The sequence below is a fragment of the Chiloscyllium plagiosum genome, chromosome 11 (assembly GCF_004010195.1).
Source record: "Chiloscyllium plagiosum isolate BGI_BamShark_2017 chromosome 11, ASM401019v2, whole genome shotgun sequence".
Taxonomy (NCBI): domain Eukaryota; kingdom Metazoa; phylum Chordata; class Chondrichthyes; order Orectolobiformes; family Hemiscylliidae; genus Chiloscyllium; species Chiloscyllium plagiosum.
The window spans coordinates 12,176,708-12,193,609 of record NC_057720.1 but is presented as its reverse complement, the minus strand read 5'-3'; the positions used below and the strand labels follow the sequence as shown (position 1 = coordinate 12,193,609).

Genomic DNA, 16,902 nt, shown 5'->3' with positions numbered 1-16,902 from the left:
TCGATGCCCTGGGGTTGAAGTGTAATACCTGTAATCTGGCTAATGCTGTCCACCTTCCAAAGAAATAACAATTCTAGGCTTCTCAAACAATTGTCATTTCCAAAAATAATGTTTTTGCAACAAATTTCCCCGACAGAATGTTTCCCCTCTCACACACACACACACACACACAGAGTAATTTGATCCCTGTGTTATTTTTCTTCTCGTTTCACTTAAATTTATTTTGTCTTATTTGCCAGGCCAGTTCTCTCCTGATGACCAGGACTACTTCACAGTTCAACTGGGACCTGCCCCCGGTTCCTTCACCAGAACGAATCTATTTTTTTCGACACTGGAGACATAAACAAATGATGACTTAAACCCTCCAGACATGTTTGCTCAGTGAGATGTGTTTCTCTGTTATAATTCAGCATTCTTATTTCAGAAGCTGACATTTTCTTTCTAAGCTGCATACCACAGTAAGGAAACACTTATTCTTTTCAGACACAAAGCCAGAGCAGAGGCCAAAGAAAGCAACTCCGTTGCCAAGTTCTTAGCAATATATCTCAGAATACTTCAGATTACTTTAACCAAAACCATGCAGTTGAGGTATGTGAGCTGGTTGAAGAAACTGAATTTTTTTAAAACTAGCATATTTTGGATGGTTAGGTTACAGGAATGCAGTATGTCCTTATAAGGCATTAACCCACCATGAATAATGAGAGTCTTGAAATACACCTCAGACAGTGGTCAGTGAAAACTAATGTTTACAGCGTAAACTGGTCATTTGTCCCATCTGCTCTATGTCACCATTTCTGCTTTATAAAGACCCCATCCCAGCCTTCACCATCAAATATAATCAGCGTTTCCTTTGTCCCATGCGTTTATCTAAATTCCCCTCCAATACAGCTGCATTATTCTTATTAATTCCTCCTGGAGTTCTACATTCTCACTATTCTCTGCATAAAGGAGTTTCTCCTGAAGTCCCATTTAGATATATTGGTTACTGCCTTACACTCAGGTGGGGGTGGGGGATTACTGTCTTACAATGGGGGAGATGGTTACTGTTTAAACTGAAGGAGATAGTTAATTTTTACACTGGAGAAATGGCTACTTTTTTATACTGGGGGATGTTCACTGTCTTACGTTGGTGGCAGTAGCTACTATTTTCAAGTCATCTACAAACGTCCTCATTGTATCTTCTATCTTCACATCAAAGTCATTACAATAATATACTAGCACTGAAACCCATGGTACACCACTGGTCACAGGCTTCCAACTACACCCTTTGCCTCCTATTTGTAAGCCAATTTTGGATTCAGTTTGACAATGTGCCTTGGATCCCACCGGATCTTCCTTTTTGGATCTGTCTTCCATGTGAGACCTTCTCAAAGATCTTACTGAAATCCTTGTAAACCTCATCAACTGCACTACCCTCATCAATATATTTAGTCACCTTTTCAAAAAGCTCAATTAAATTAGTCAGGTAGGATCTCCCTCTAACAAATCCATGCTGACTATCCCTGATCAGTCTTGCATTTCCAAGTATTGATAAATCCTGTCTTTCAGAATATGTTCCAATAATTTCCCTACCACTGATTAATGTTTCTGGGATTACCTGGACTATCCCTGCTGGCCTTCTTGAACAAAGGAACCCCATTAGCTATCCTCCAGTCATCTAGCACTTCACCTGTAGCTGGAAAAGTATTAAATATCACCGCCAGGGCCCCAGCAATTAGATTACATTTTTTTTTAGATTAGATTAGATTACATTACAGCGTGGAAACAGGCCCTTCGGCCCAACAAGTTCACACTGACCCGCCGAAGCGCAACCCACCCATACCCCTACATTTACCCCTTACCTAACACTACGGGCAATTTAGCATGGCCAATTCACCTGACCTGCACCTCTTTGGACTGTGGGAGGAAACCGGAGCACCAGGAGGAAACCCACGCAGACATGGGGAGAACGTGCAAACTCCACATAGTCAGTCGCCTGAGGCGGGAATTGAACCCGGGTCTCAGGCGCTGTAAGACAGCAGTGCTAACCACTGTGCCACCGTGCCGCCCCAATCTCCTCCCTTAACTCCCAAAGCAGCCTGGGATATATCTCGTCAGGCCCTGGGGACCTATACATTAGCCCACCCAGTAAAATGACTAATACCCCTTCCTTATTAACCTTAACTTGTTCTCGAACCTCACCATCCCAATTGATATCCCCAGCTACAATGTCTTTCTCTTCTGCGAATACAGATGAGAAATATTCATTGAACACCTCACCTACATCAACTGGCTCTGCACACAGATTGCCCCTTTGGTCTTTAATAGGTCCCACTCTTTCTCTGGTTATCCACTTACTCTTAATATAAGATAGTTAGCATTCTACATTTGAAAAGATGTTGACATATAAATTCTGTTAATAGATCTGAAATCGAAAGCTACTTCAGTAAGGGTGACTGCTGTGTGAATTAGTCAGATAGGATCGCCCTCTAACAAATCCATGCTGACTATCCCTGCTGTGAAATCCCATTTTGTTCACTAATGGAAATCTGTCATCCTTACCTGGCCTGGCTTACATCCAGCTCTGCACTCACTGCAACGTAGCTGATTCTTAACTGCCTCCTGAGATGGCTGAGCAAGCCACTCAGTTTGAGGGCAATTAGGGATGAGTAACAAACCTTTGCAAAAGTATTACAAAAATCTTAAGACCCCTGTTTCTGTCTATGGAGGTAAAATACGTGTGCCCGCAAAGCCTTCTTCTAGCACTGAATAACTAACCTGTGGAAGGTCAGAGGTGCATGTTCAATTTGCTATCCCAGGCAGCTATAGAAACAGCCCAATTTCCATTTCCTTCAATAGACTGAAACGTTTCAGGAACAGGCAGCTGATTTGCAACTTCTGGGGCTGGTGAAAGCTGAGAAGTTACCACGGAATCAAATGGAAAGCCCTACCTGGAAACTTGAGAGGAATGTAGAAGATGCTGAACACACACTGAAAGTCTGTGTCACTCACACAGAGCACTGTTGCTATGGAAGTAAATACAGAGAGCCAAAAGTGCATAGTTCCACAAACTTGCTATTGTGATGAGGGACTGTTTTGCATGTTTTCACTAGGCCCTAAACTCTTGTGAATTCTCTCCATAAACATGTTCAGCTCTCTGGCTGTCTGCTCCTTAATGAAACTGCTTAAAACCAAGCTTTGACCAAGCTTCGTTCACCTCTCCTCATGTCTCTGTATATGATTTGATGTTGGATTCTGTTTGGTAATGCTTCTATGTAGTGTCTTGGGGTATTTTATTATCGTAAAGCCGCTGTATAAATAGAACATGCTGGTGGATGAATTTTAAACAAGTTAAGTTGTTAACTTTAAACAAGTTAAACAAGTTAGTATATTAGAAAACGATTAAACTTCACATAAACTTGTGAAGGCAAATTGCTACCCCAAAATTAAAGGGGTTAGTTAGCTCAGTTGGCTGGACAGCTGGTTTGCAAGGCAATATCATGCCAATAATGTGGGTGCAATTTTTACACCAGCTGAGGTTGACACAAAGGATTCTCTTTCCCAGACCTTTCCCTCAGCTGAGGTACAGCGACCCTCAGGTTAAACCACCATCGGTTGTCTCACTAAAGGGAGAGTGGACTTGACCGACATCAAACATTCTATATCCCAGTATATTTTGCATCACTGAAGTAATGCATAATGTAATTCTGAGAACTCCTTCGAAGAATATTCACAGAATTGTTTCACAGTATAGGGGTGCTACTGGCCAAGCCAATATTCATTGTCCATCCATAAATGGGGTGCCTCAGTGGTTAGCACTGCACCCTTACAGTGCTAGGAAACTGGGTTCAATTTCAACCTCTGTTGATTGTCTGTATGGAGTTTGCACATTCTCCCCGTGTCAGCATGTGTTGCTTCTGGTCTCCTCCGACAGTCCAAAGATGTACAGGTTAGGTGGATTGGCCATGCTCAAGTGTGCAGGTTAGGGGGTTGGGTGGTCTTTGGAGGGCCAGTGTGAACTTGATGGGCCTAATTGCCTGCTCCCCCACTGTAGGGATTCTATTCTATAAATGCCCCAGAGAGGGTGGTGGTGAGCTGTCTCTTTGCAGTCCATTCATGCAAGTACATCATGTTTTTGGGGAGGGAGTTCCAGATTTTTGACCCAGCAACAGTGAAGGAACGATGGTATATATATATATATATATATATATATATATGTATATATCGAGAACTTATCGCAATATAACTCCCTGCTTACAGTCTCCTTGAAGGAATTGTTGAGCCAACGATTATTGACCACATTCAATATCGAAGTAGGCGGATTGTCCAGATCTTCGAAGGAATCCATCAGGATGAAGTCCAGGACAACATCATAAAAATTAATGTATTTAACCTGTTTGGGATAAAAATGCAGTTCTATAAATTTGTGTATCAAAGATCAACAATGTGGAGATAAATCTTCAGCTGCAGTACCCAAGGAATACCCAGTCACCACCCTGCCCAATGAAATTCATAGAATCCTGACAGTGCAAAAAGTGGTTATTCGGCCCATCGCATCTGCATCAACCCTCCCCCCCCAACCTCACCCATCCCCCCTCCCAGCACCCACCAAAGACTATCCTACCCAGACCTAGTCCCCCAACCTTATCTTCATAACCCCACATTTGCCATGGCTAATTCACCTAGCCTGTACATTACATTCAATTTAGCAATGCCAATCCACCTAACCTGCATGGCTTTGGACTGTGGGAGATAACTGGAGCACCCGGAGGAAACCCACGCAGACAGGGGGAGAATGTGCAAACTCCACCCGGACAGTCATCCAAGGGTGTAAACCCTGGTCTCTGGTGATGGCAATTTCTCTGGATTTCAATCATTCTCATGTATAGTTTCAGGTATCAAAACTGTGTTATGCTGTGCGTTTTAAGATGTTTCTAACTGTCATCTATATTTAGAAAGCTTTTTTAATGTCAGTTTTTGGATAATAAACTTTAGTCTGCTGTTAAACTCTGCAGCTTTGTGTGACTTCTTTCAGTAACTGACTAAACCAAAACAAGCAAATATACAATCTATTAAGCCAGATTTAATTATAGGATCTGACTTGACCAATAGTACAATCAGCCGGGATAATGATAAAGTACAAACTATGTCTAAATGCATATTGTACAGTCCAGTTTGTATTGTTCTAGCCATCACATTGACATAGGATCATGTGAGAACAGATTTCTCTTAAGTGCCCTAACCTCAAGTATCAAGCTCATTGATATCGCTCTATGATCAATTCAAAAATAAGATACTGGCAGTAAGTTACAGGGGATGTGACTTGGAAACAGCACAGCTCTCCAGAAGAAAGGTCAGCAGTGAGCTGATGCAGACCAACAACAGGTCTACCCTGCAGCCATGAAGCCCTGTGAGTGGGTTCAACTAAAGCAGAGTTGTTCTTCTGCCCCCTCAATGGGGCAGATACTGTACAGCTTTCTAGCAGTCCCAACAGTGCCAGAGCCCCACAGTGGCCATTGCCGGGACTGCAGCCAGGTGGCCTGATGAAATCCTGAAGTAATTCAGGTGTGGGATGGCTTTGGGCACCTTAAGGTGAGGGAGTGGGGGAAAGAGGTAATGACAGGGATAGATTTTAAATTACATACAGGAAGGAAGGGAGTACCATCTTCTAGGGTGTAATCATCTCAATGCGAAGGGCATGCACCCATAGAACCTTTCCTTTGTGCCATTTAAAAAACATAAGTCGCCCACTGCTGACAAAGCAAGACTTTATGGTGTGGACAGCATAGCATTGAGGTAAACTGAGCTTTCAACCAGCCCAGTTGGTGTTTCATTATTCATGATTTCAGCCCTGTATTATGGTGGTCAGCTGAACTTTGGTGGAAAGTTGGTGTGATGAATACCATCCCGTTTTTTACATAACCCAACACAGAAAACATATCCAGAAGCCCTGCCCTGCCCTGCCCTGATTTGCCTTACCAAAATACAACACCTCACATTTATCTAAATTAAACCCCACCTGCCACTCCTTGGCCCATCTGATCAAGGTCCCATTGTAAACTGAGATGACCTTCTTCATTGTTCACTACACAACCAATTTTGGTGTCATTTACAAATGTACTAACTGTACCTCCTATCACTCCCATTCCAATCTGGAGCTGATCCAACATGGCCATATTCCAAAGGAGTTGACTTAGATCGGTCTTGAAATGTTAATTGTTTTTCTCTCCACGCGCAGATGCTGCTAGACTTGCTGAGTTTCTCTGGCACTTCCTGCTTCCATTCAAATAATGAAGCTCTCTTCCTCCCTCTACAAGGACAAGGGATGAATGCAGATTTCTCCAGCTTTCTCATTTCCCCTCCCCCCACCTTATCTCAGTCTCAACCCTTGGACTCAGCACCACTTACCTGCTGCGCTTTTCCAGCAACACATTTTTCAGCTCCATTCAAATAATCACAAGATAGGTTTAAATGACTTTGGACAATCTTGAGCCTGTCCCTTCCTGAACAGGACTTCTACAGTCTGCCCATCAAAGCTAAAGACATCCATGTCAACAGGGAGACAATTCCTAATGAACAGCATGTTCAGTCAGTGGAGCATAGATGGTGCAATTAACTCAAAACACCAGCTGAATACTCGGGATGCAGACTCAAACCTCACCAGGATAGCTGATTAAATTAGAATTCAATAAAAATCTGGATGACTATATCCATTGCCAAGTGTTAAAAACACCCATCTGGTTCAGTAATGCCCTTTAGATAAGATATACAGCTACATGTGACTTCCAACCCACTGCAAGGTGGTTGACTCTAAACTGCCCTCTGAAATGGCCTTAGCAAGCCACCCAGTCCAAAGGATAATTTGGCAGGGGCAATAAAGACTGGCCTGTCATGATGAGTGAATTAAAAAAAAAGTTTCTGCTTACACCATGGTTTAAAAGTAGCAAAGTTAGGTCAACTAAATATGACAGGACAGACGTATGTTGCTGTCTTGTTCTAGAATATTTCCTTCTGAGCTCTTCTATTCCTAGCCAAGACAGAGCTTCCATGACAGAAATTTGGATAACTCAGTACATCCACACTCGAATGAGTTTCCCAGATGTCTCAGCAAGTGAAGACAGTGCATAGCTGACCGCGTAGTCAAGAGGCTCATTCAGCTAATCATCGCTAGACTGCAGTCGAGGTGTGGCAATTGGTCTCAGTATCCCCAGGACAGAAAGTGAACTTGGGCCTTTTTCTGGATTTCTAGCCAAAATTACCCTGTTGGTTGCGCGCACACACGTGGTCATCAGCTAAAGATTAGCCCACACTCCAGTGTCATGAACATGGGCAGAATTTCACAGGGATCTGAACGATGTAGGCTCAGGCGTGGCATGTGACAGAATCATGTGAGGCGTATGTTAATGTCAGGAGCGACTTGCTGCATCTTTTAGATAAGTTCCAAGGCGAGATACTTGCTGGGAAGTGCTGGTTTGTCTATTCAGGGTGGGGTTATTGCATGTTTATGATCTTATTTACTGCATATCTAATCTCATCAATATGCAGCCTCCCACCCTAATGTTTGCCACGAGTTGACTATTCGCACAGAATTCTCGACAGAGAAGTCTGGGGGGGCGCGGTGGGGAATCCTGGCGGTGTCAGCTCACTGCTGGCTGTGACCAGCCTATGTGTTACATGGCAACTCAGGGCACGATCTAGTGATACCAGCGGTACTCACTCTTTGCTGACAGACATCCTCTTGGCACCTCTCCAATGAACTTGGGAAGCCCAGATTTGCATTACAACTGCAAGGCTACTGCAAGGACACACAGGGTCAGGGACTCAACTCACACTTTGGACCAGGCTGCATCTCAGGGCTGCTTGCTTACTGTCTTAGTGCTTGCTCACTTAGTGCCTACCTGGGTGCTCATAGCATCATCAACTTGCCCTGCCTTCTCATGCCAGGCATGTTGGCTCATTGACACTTCAGCTCTTTTGTGCTGAAACATAGACAGACTGTCTAGTCCGTAGGGATCTCTCCAGAGTTAGGGGGAGTGGAGGGGAACACCAAGATCTCAATCTAACACCGCAGCACGTGCCAACTGCTCGTGCGGTAAACACATGGCACGTCCATTCAACCAAGTGACCATGTTGGAATCTGGTTGGAGGCTAGTCCTTTGTCCAGTCCAGCTGGAACCGGGGTTTGTAGGTCAGGAGCTGTCCCAGTACTGTCACGCATGGGTACAGTCTAGGGGCTTGGCCACGGTTTGCTCGGGCCAACCATGGTCAGGGATTATGTACAGGGAGTAGGCAACAGTCAGTTATTGGTTAGTGAATTACTGCAGTATAGCCTGAACACCCTGGGGCAATGTGCTCTGCACAAACAGAGCAGGCAATGAAGCAACGGGCTGGATTCTGAGGAACTGGGGGAATGGGAACAGTTTCCCACATCAAACTCCATTTGCCAAATCTCTACTTACTCACTAGACTTCTTGAATGGACTTCTGAAATTTTAAACTTGATGCTGATCTCGCTCTTTGTGCATCTTCTCTGCAGCCATAACATTGTATTCCTCGCTCTGTTCTATTACCCTTTATCTTTGCATGGCATGATCGGCCTGTACTGCATGCAAAACAAAACTTTTCACTGTACCTTGGTACATGTGACAAGACTAAGTCAAATCAAAACTCAAATCAACCTCGCGCCATCCCTTTCTAATCTCCTCATGTCCATTTCATAACTTATTTTTCTACCTATCTTTGTGTCATCAACAAATTTATCAACCATACCTTTGGTCCCTTCATCCAGGTAATTTGTATAAAGTGACAAAGGTTGAGGCTCCAGCCCTGATCCCTGAGACAAACCACTCATTACTTCTTGACGATCAGAAAAGACAGATTTTTGCCCACTCCTGATTGCAAGCCACCCACCATACCTTCCCCTTTATCCACAGCAGACATTGGCAAAATCCAATATATTGTTTAAACACAATCTCCTTTTCAACAAAATCATGCTGATCCTGCCAGGTTATGTAGAAGTTTACTGAGTGCCCAGCTATAACTTTAATAATAGCTTCTAACATTTTCCCTTTGACAAATAGCAAGCTACCTGGCCTGAAAGATCCTATTTTCTGCTTCTTTTCTTTGATGGATTATTTTTCTACCTGATGGAACCTAACCTGAATCAAGGGAATTTTCGGAAAATTAGAGCCAATGCATCAAATAACTGACTAGCCACAAATTTTAAAATAGGAACAGGAGTAGGCCATTCAGCCCATTGAGCTTTATCCACCATTCAATAAGAATATGGTCTCCATAAACCTGCCTCTTGCTTATATTCCTGATGAAGGAGTTATGCCTGAAATGTCAATTCTCCTGCTCCTTGGATGCTGCCTGACCGACTGTGCTTTTCCAGCATGACACTCTCAACTCTAATCTCTAGCATCTGCAGTCCTTACTTTCCCCTTTGGCTTATGTCCCTCAATATCTTTGCTTAACAAAAATTTAAGTATCTCATTTTAAAATTAACTGCTGCCATTTGTGGAATAGAGTTCCAAACATCTACCCACTTTGTGCGTAAAAGTGCCCCCGAACATCTCTCCTGAATAGCCTGGCCCTATGTTTCCAACTATGCCTCTAGTTCTAGAATCCACGACCAGTGGAAATAATTTATCTTTATCTACCCTCTCTTTTCCTTGTAATATCGTGAAGACTTCAATCAATTCACCCCTGAATCTTCTGAATTGTAAATAAAACGGGCAAAATTTCATAGAATCCCTGCAGTGTGGAAACAGGCCATTTGGCCCAACAAGTCCACACTAACCCTTCGAAGAGTAACCCACCAGACCCATTCCCCTACCACTCTACATTTATCCCTGACTAATACACTTAACCTACACGCCACTGAACGCTATAGGCAATCTAGCATGGCCAATTCACCTAAACTGCACACTTTGTGATTGTGGGAGGAAACCGGATCATCAGGAGGAAACCCACGCAGACAGCCGCCTGAGGGTAGAAGTGAACCCAGGTCCCTGGCACTGTGAGGCAGCAGTGCTAACCACTGAGCCATCGTGCCACATTCTCTCTTCATAACTTAATCTCTGAGTCGAGGTATCATTCTTGCAAACTTACATTGTACTCTCTCCAAGGTGGATAAAACTTCCATAAGGTATGGTGCCTACATCTATTCACAGTTCTCCAAGTGGGGTCTAACCAAGGTTTTATATAGAGGCAGCATAACCTCTTCATTCTTATACTCCAATGCTCTTGATATAAAGGCCAATATTCCGTTAGCCTTTCTGATTACTTTCTGCACCTGTTCATCAGAACCTGGGGATTTTTTAGCCCACAGCTCCAACAATTTATTCAGGACCAATTCCCTGTGTAGTTTTCTTGAGATCCTCGCTTCCTTCCATCTCCCGGTTTAAAGCTCTTTCTAGGATGTTTCTTGGATCCTCCACTGCAAAATCCAACCCAAAATACCTGCTCAATTCATCTGCAAATCTTCTGATTTTCAATTATTAATTCCTCAGGCTCACTTTTTTTTCAGGACAACATTCACCTGAATAACTATATTTTTAAAATGTGTACAGAAACATTTACTATCTGTTTTGATATTTCTAGCTTGCTTTCTCTCATACTCTAATCTTGCCTTGCTTATTAACCTTATCGTCATTCTTTACTGTTTTGATATTCTGCCTAATCATCTGACCTTTCAGCCATCTTTGCACAATTATTTGCTATTTATTTTTAACTTCTATCTTTAACTTGTTTAATTAATCATGGTCCTCCTTTTGAATTTTTTCTTTCTGCTTAGAATACATTTATTCAATGTATTCTGAAATATTGTATCTACTAAATCTAATCCCTTAATCTAATTTGTCAGTTCATTTTAGCTAGTCCTACACCGGGCCTTTTTATGATGCAAGAAGCATTCATGATATGGTTCAACAGACTAATAACTAGCTGTTAATGTTTCCCCCACTATTCGTCTAAAGGGGTAGGAAGTGTACGTGTGAATATCTGAAGCCAGCAACAATTTAGCTTTGTTATGTCAACAGTCACGGTGCAGTTGCAGGCTCTAGTCACTAGATGGCCTTGTGGGGTGAGCTACTGAAGTTTCTCAAAACTCTTGATGGTAACACGTTTGAATTAATAATTGACCATGAATAACGTCATGCACAAATTAGAGAGGGAAATATGTTGTTTTCTATTTTAACTAGTGGCAGTATTTATGAAAAGGGTTGTAGGCTTTGTGACAATTCTATTGATGGTACCCTTCTCAACATGAAATACATGAAATTCTGTTCAAAACACCATTTTTTGCCAAACAAATGATGACTGTGCACACGGCTTAATTTCAGCTGGAGGACTTTGACCATACAGGTTGGATGTTCACTCTTTAGTATTTTTTCACACTGCACCCACCAGCCCAGCCTTTTCAGGTACTTGACAGACTCACCCCTCGAGCTGCTAGCTCTCGCTGAGTCATCTCCCAGTGATCAGTTTGCTGCAGAAAATACATCATATCTTCATAGACGGCCTCAAACCTTTTTGGATTCTAGAGAAGTCAGGAAAAGCACTTATGTCACCATTTTGAATTTGTACAATATTTTTCCATCTTTTGTGGGGGCCACAATTATCCTGACCCCCCTGAAAATTTCCAAAGCTAGGCCAGGACACCCAGAGGTCAATCTTGACTTTGTGTGATAATGTAAAACCGTCAATAGCAAACTGCTGAATTGACCTCACAGAAGCACAGGATGGTTACAGTACAGAATGAGACTATTCAGCTTATTACACAACTGATTGCCCTCTACCAGGACAACTCTCCAGTGGGCCAGCCAGAAAGAAAAAGGAAAGTTAATGTTATTTCTTGAGATTTGGCGGTTGCTGGTTGTGCCAATGCTTATTGCCCATCTCGAAATGCCCTTGAACTGGGTGACTTGTTTGGCCTTTTTTTCTTATTCAGTCATGGACATGGGTGTTGCTGGCTGGACCAGCATTTATTATCCATCCATAGCTGCCCTTCAGAAGGTGGGGAGGGGGGGGAGGGGGGGGGGGAGCTGCCTTCTTGAACCAATTCAACCCGTGTGCTGTAGGCAGACCCAGAGGCCTGTAGGGAGGGAATTCCAGGCTTTTGACTCAGTGACACAGCAATATATTCCTAAGTCGGGATGGTGCATGGCTTGGAGGGGAATTTGCAAGGGAGTGATGTTCCCATGTATCTGCTGCCCTTGTGGTCATGGGTTTGAAAGGTGCTGCCAGAGGATCTTTGGTGAATTTCTGCAGTGCATCTACACACTGCTGCTACTGAGCATCGGAGGTGGAGGGAGTGGATGTTTGTGGATGTGGTGCCAGTTAAGTGAATTGCTTTATCCTGAATGGTGTCAACTTCTTGAGTGTTGTTAAAGCTACACTCATCCACACAAATGGATCACATTCCATCACACTCCTGACTTGCATCTAATAGAGGCTTTGGGGAGTTAGTAGATGAGTTATTTAATGCAGGATTCCGAGCCGTTGATCTGCCCTTGTAACTACCATGACTGTACGACTAGTTCAGTTTATGGTCAATGGTGACCTTATGATAGTGGGGCATTCAGTGATGGGAACTGAAATTCAAGGTGTGACAGTTAGATTGTCAGTTATCAGAGCTGGTTATTGCCTGGCATTTATGTGGCACCTACATTACATTTCAGAAGGCAATTAAGAGTCAACTGACGTAGATATGAAGTCACATGTCAGCCCGATCAGGTAAGGATAGCAGATTTCCTTCCTGAAATGACATTACAACAATGAAGTCCTGATTGGCTTAATGGCAGTAAGAGAAAAGCACTAGCAGCAGAAAGCTTTGGGAGAGCACTTTAAGAAACCAAGTTAGAAAACAAAGTGTTAGCAATTTGCTTATGGGTTTCAGAAAGAGATATTAATTGAAAACAAAAAGTTTGTTGAATGAATGCAGAGTTTTGCTGAAAACTAACCAATTACCTCCACTGGACAACAAACTTTAAAGAGGAAACTGGGTGACCCTTCGCTGAGGGTTCTGTATGTGTAAGATTTGTTGCTGAAAGATAAAAGGTTGAGTTTTTATTTCTTATAATTAGCTCTTGTGCACTGTATCATAGTTACTTCTATTTTCCTTTCGTGTATATAAACTTTGATGTTCTTTTGTTTAAAATGCATTTGCAGCTTCTTGTAACTTGAACATCACAGTAAACAAATTACAAAAATATCCCTGATGATCTATCACGTTTCACTCTGGGATCAGGCTTTTTTAATTCACTCATGGGATGTGGGTGCCGTCAGCTGGACATTTATTGCTTGTCCCTAGTTGCCCCTTGAGAAGATGGTGGTGACCTGCCTTCTTAACCTGCTGCTGTCCATGCACTGCAATATATTTCCAAATCAGGATGGTGCATAGAACATAGAACATAGAAAAATACAGCGCAGTACAGGCCCTTTGCCCTCGATGTTGCGCCAATCCAAGCCCACATAACCTACACTAGCCCACTATCCTCCATATACCTATCCAATGCCCGTTTAAATGCCCATAAAGAGGGAGAGTCCACCACTGCTACTGGCAGGGCATTCTATGAACTCACGACTCGCTGAGTAAAGAATCTACCCCTAACATCTGTCCTATACCTACCACCCCTTAATTTAAAGCTATGCCCCCTTGTAATAGCTGACTCCATACGTGGAAAAAGGTTCTCATGGTCAACCCTATCTAAACCCCTAATCATCTTGGAGGGGAATTTGCGATGGTGATGTTCCCAAGTATCTGCTCCCCTTGTCCTTCTAGATGGTTGTGTGTCTAAGAATCTTTTGAGAATTTCTGCACTGTTTTGTAGATGGTACATGCTACTGAGCACTGATGTTGGAGGGAGTGGATGTTTGTGGATCTGGTGTCCAGAACTTTCATCAGCTAGGATCATAACAATCATAAGAAAGCTGATAAGAGAACTGTGAAGATTTGGAGCAGGGAAAATGAGAGTGACAATAAAGGGATTGTGAATGGTTAAAGCGAGTGTGTGGATAATGCAATAGAGAGGATAGTGGTGTTGTCAGTGTGGATACTGGGAACACAGATAATGGGAGTGTGGATGATGGTCTGTTAATATAATAGAATTGCTATGCTGGATTTGCATAGATAGTCGGATTGCTAATGATAGAAAGATGTGAAAATTAGGAGCTTGTATAATGTATTCCAAAAGATGGGAAAAAAAGGATAATGGCAAAATATGCAAAACGTGAACATAAATAATTGTACTTTGAATAATTATTCTGAATTATAATTATACCATGTACCAAAACCTCTCACAAAAATCACTCTCCCATTAATTTGTCATTATCTTATAAACAGGGCCCATTACTGTTCATTTTAATAAGACAAGTGACAAAAATAGAGGATGATGAAGGAACAAAATCAAGGAAAAGGCAGGAAAATGGTGATGAAAATAATCGGATCAGCCATGATCTCGCCGAATGGCGGAGCAGACTTGATGGGCTGAATGGCCTACTGCTCCTCCTATGTCTTATGGCCTAACCAGCAAAAGCTACACAGCTCAGAACTCCCATACCTTATGTGCTTTTGTCATAATCGCGGACAGAACCTTCTTTCCCACTTCTGCGAAAAACCTTCTATTAATTACATCGGAAAGAATTATCTGCAAAGGTGGAGAAATTAGTGTGAAATTATGCTTCAAACTTAGCTAGGGTGTTGCTGATAGTTTAGGCTATCTGTTCTCTTTGAGCTCAGCTCAGCCTTAACACTGCATCCTCAAAATCACTCCAGGATTTGAATCCACTTGAATCTGCTTCCACCACCAATTCAGATAGTCTACTTAAGACTGCAACAATCCTTTCAGCCCAGTCCCTAGTTGCATTGAGGAAGTGATGTATTGTCAGAGATAGTTCGTAGAATACCTACAGTGTGGAAACAAGGCCATTCGGCCCAACAGGTCCACACCGCCCTCTGAAGAGCAACCCACCCAAACCACTCCCCTACCCTATTACTCTACATTTCCCCTGACTAATGCACTTAACCTACACACAATGAGCAATTTAGTTTGGCCAATTTACCCAACCTGCACATCCTTGGACTATGGGAGGAAACTGCAGCACATAGAGAAAACCCATGCAGACATGGGGAGAATGTGCAAACTCCATAAAGACAGTTGCCTGAGGCTGGAATCGAATCCAGGTCCCTCACGCTGTGAGGCAGCAGTGCTAACCACCGAACCACGATGCTGTTAAATATTAATTCCATGGCACAAGTTAAAACAGAGTCCTGACTTCCTTTCCCCTTCAAGAAACAGACATGCCCACATCTTGAAATAAAAGTGATCCATATTCTTTTGATGGGATATCTGAAGTGTAGAAATAGGTTTCTGTATTTGCTTATGTAATAACAGCCAGTCCACTTCAATACAGTGAATTGGTTGACATGTGTCAGTCTTGACTTGATGACACTAATTTTGTCTCTGAATTGGCAGATATACCTTGGCAGACTCTGAGTAGGGCTCTACTTGCCAATCTCTCCAATGCCAGCAGGAAGAAGCCTTCATCGGCCCTAAATTGACCAAATAAAGGTCACATTTGGTCTAAGGTTGGGCAGGTTAAGTGCCACCTTCACCAGAGCTGGTAAAATACCAGTGACAGCAGGAAAGCAATCCATCCTCTGCCATCCCACTCGTTTTTACTCCAAACCCCTACCCACCTCCTGGTACGCTCCCTGGAACCTCACAAAAACCCTGTTAAAAACTCATACAGCACAAAGTCCAGAAGGAGATCATTAAAAAATTCTGCTCTGGTCCCATTTAAATCTATGTCATTTAGTTACCAACCCTACGGGTAGCCAAAGAGTTTCTCACCAGTCGCTTTTTCACAATTCCTCAGAATTTTGAACATCTCTAGTTTCTACTTCTCTACCTAGAACAGAACAATCCCCAAGTTCTTTTGTCACTCTATATAACTGCAGTCGCTCATTACTGGTACCATGCTGCATTGGTACCTTGCCTGCAGCCTCTTCAGGGTCTTGGTAATCATCCCAAAGTATAGAGTCCAGAATTGGCCATAACTCTCAAACTGAGGCCTAACCAGTAATTTATAATCCATGGCTCAGACATATTCATGCTCATGTGTGAATCAACAACTGAGTTCTGAAAATATTACCTGGAAAGCTTGACGCACACAGTGCACCTTGGCAAGAAAATCAATGTCCCCAACACATTCCAGCAACTCGGTCCTTTTAGACAAAACATAAGGTGAAAACAAAGATTAAGACTCATTGTTTTGTTAAAAATCCTCATGAACAGACCTGGATTGTAGAACAGCTTTCAGTTTGAGGCAATATGTTAACGACTGGACATTGGTACTACAGAAATTCATGAAGGCTCCTTAGACTGGACTTTGCAATCCATCTCTCTCGCTGATTTTGCTGGGGTCTAAAACCTAAAACTTTGGTCATTTGACCCAATATTTCTTTATCTTAGTGCCGAATTGGTTTGAAAACTCTTCCGTGAGGCTGCTTTCCCATTATTAAAGCCATTTCACAAACGTAAACTGCTGTCTTCTTTTTGGTAACATGGCAATGAGTTAGCTATTTTAACAAAGAGTTGATCTGTTGGCCTTTAATTCAGGGGATTTTCAGGACAGGAATAAAGAAAAGATAGAACATAGAGCAGTACAGCGCAGGAACAGGTCCTTGAGGTGCAGCAGATACAGGGCAACACTAAAACCTGCAATTTGCTCTGCAAGCCAATCGCCATCTTAACATAGAACATAGAACAATACAGCACAGAACAGGCCCTTCGGCCCACGATGTTGTGCCGAACATTTGTCCTAGCTTAAGCACCCATCCATGTACCTATCCAATTGGCACTTAAAGTTCGCCAATGATTCTGACTCTGCCACTCCCACAGGCAGCGCATTCCATGCC

At 42.7% G+C, this 16,902-nt stretch overlaps 1 protein-coding gene across 1 annotated transcript in view; it reads right to left on the bottom strand.

The window, feature by feature from the left end:
* Window positions 1-16,902, bottom strand: part of miga1 (mitoguardin 1) — a 115,600-nt gene that overhangs the window by 13,657 nt on the left and 85,041 nt on the right. The window contains exons 11-14 of the mRNA XM_043700081.1: window positions 16,137-16,209; window positions 14,543-14,629; window positions 11,422-11,520; window positions 4,238-4,372 (exon numbers count right to left, since the gene is read on the bottom strand). Of these exons, the coding sequence (XP_043556016.1) occupies window positions 4,238-4,372; window positions 11,422-11,520; window positions 14,543-14,629; window positions 16,137-16,209 (394 nt within the window). The remainder of the gene's footprint in view (window positions 1-4,237; window positions 4,373-11,421; window positions 11,521-14,542; window positions 14,630-16,136; window positions 16,210-16,902) is intronic.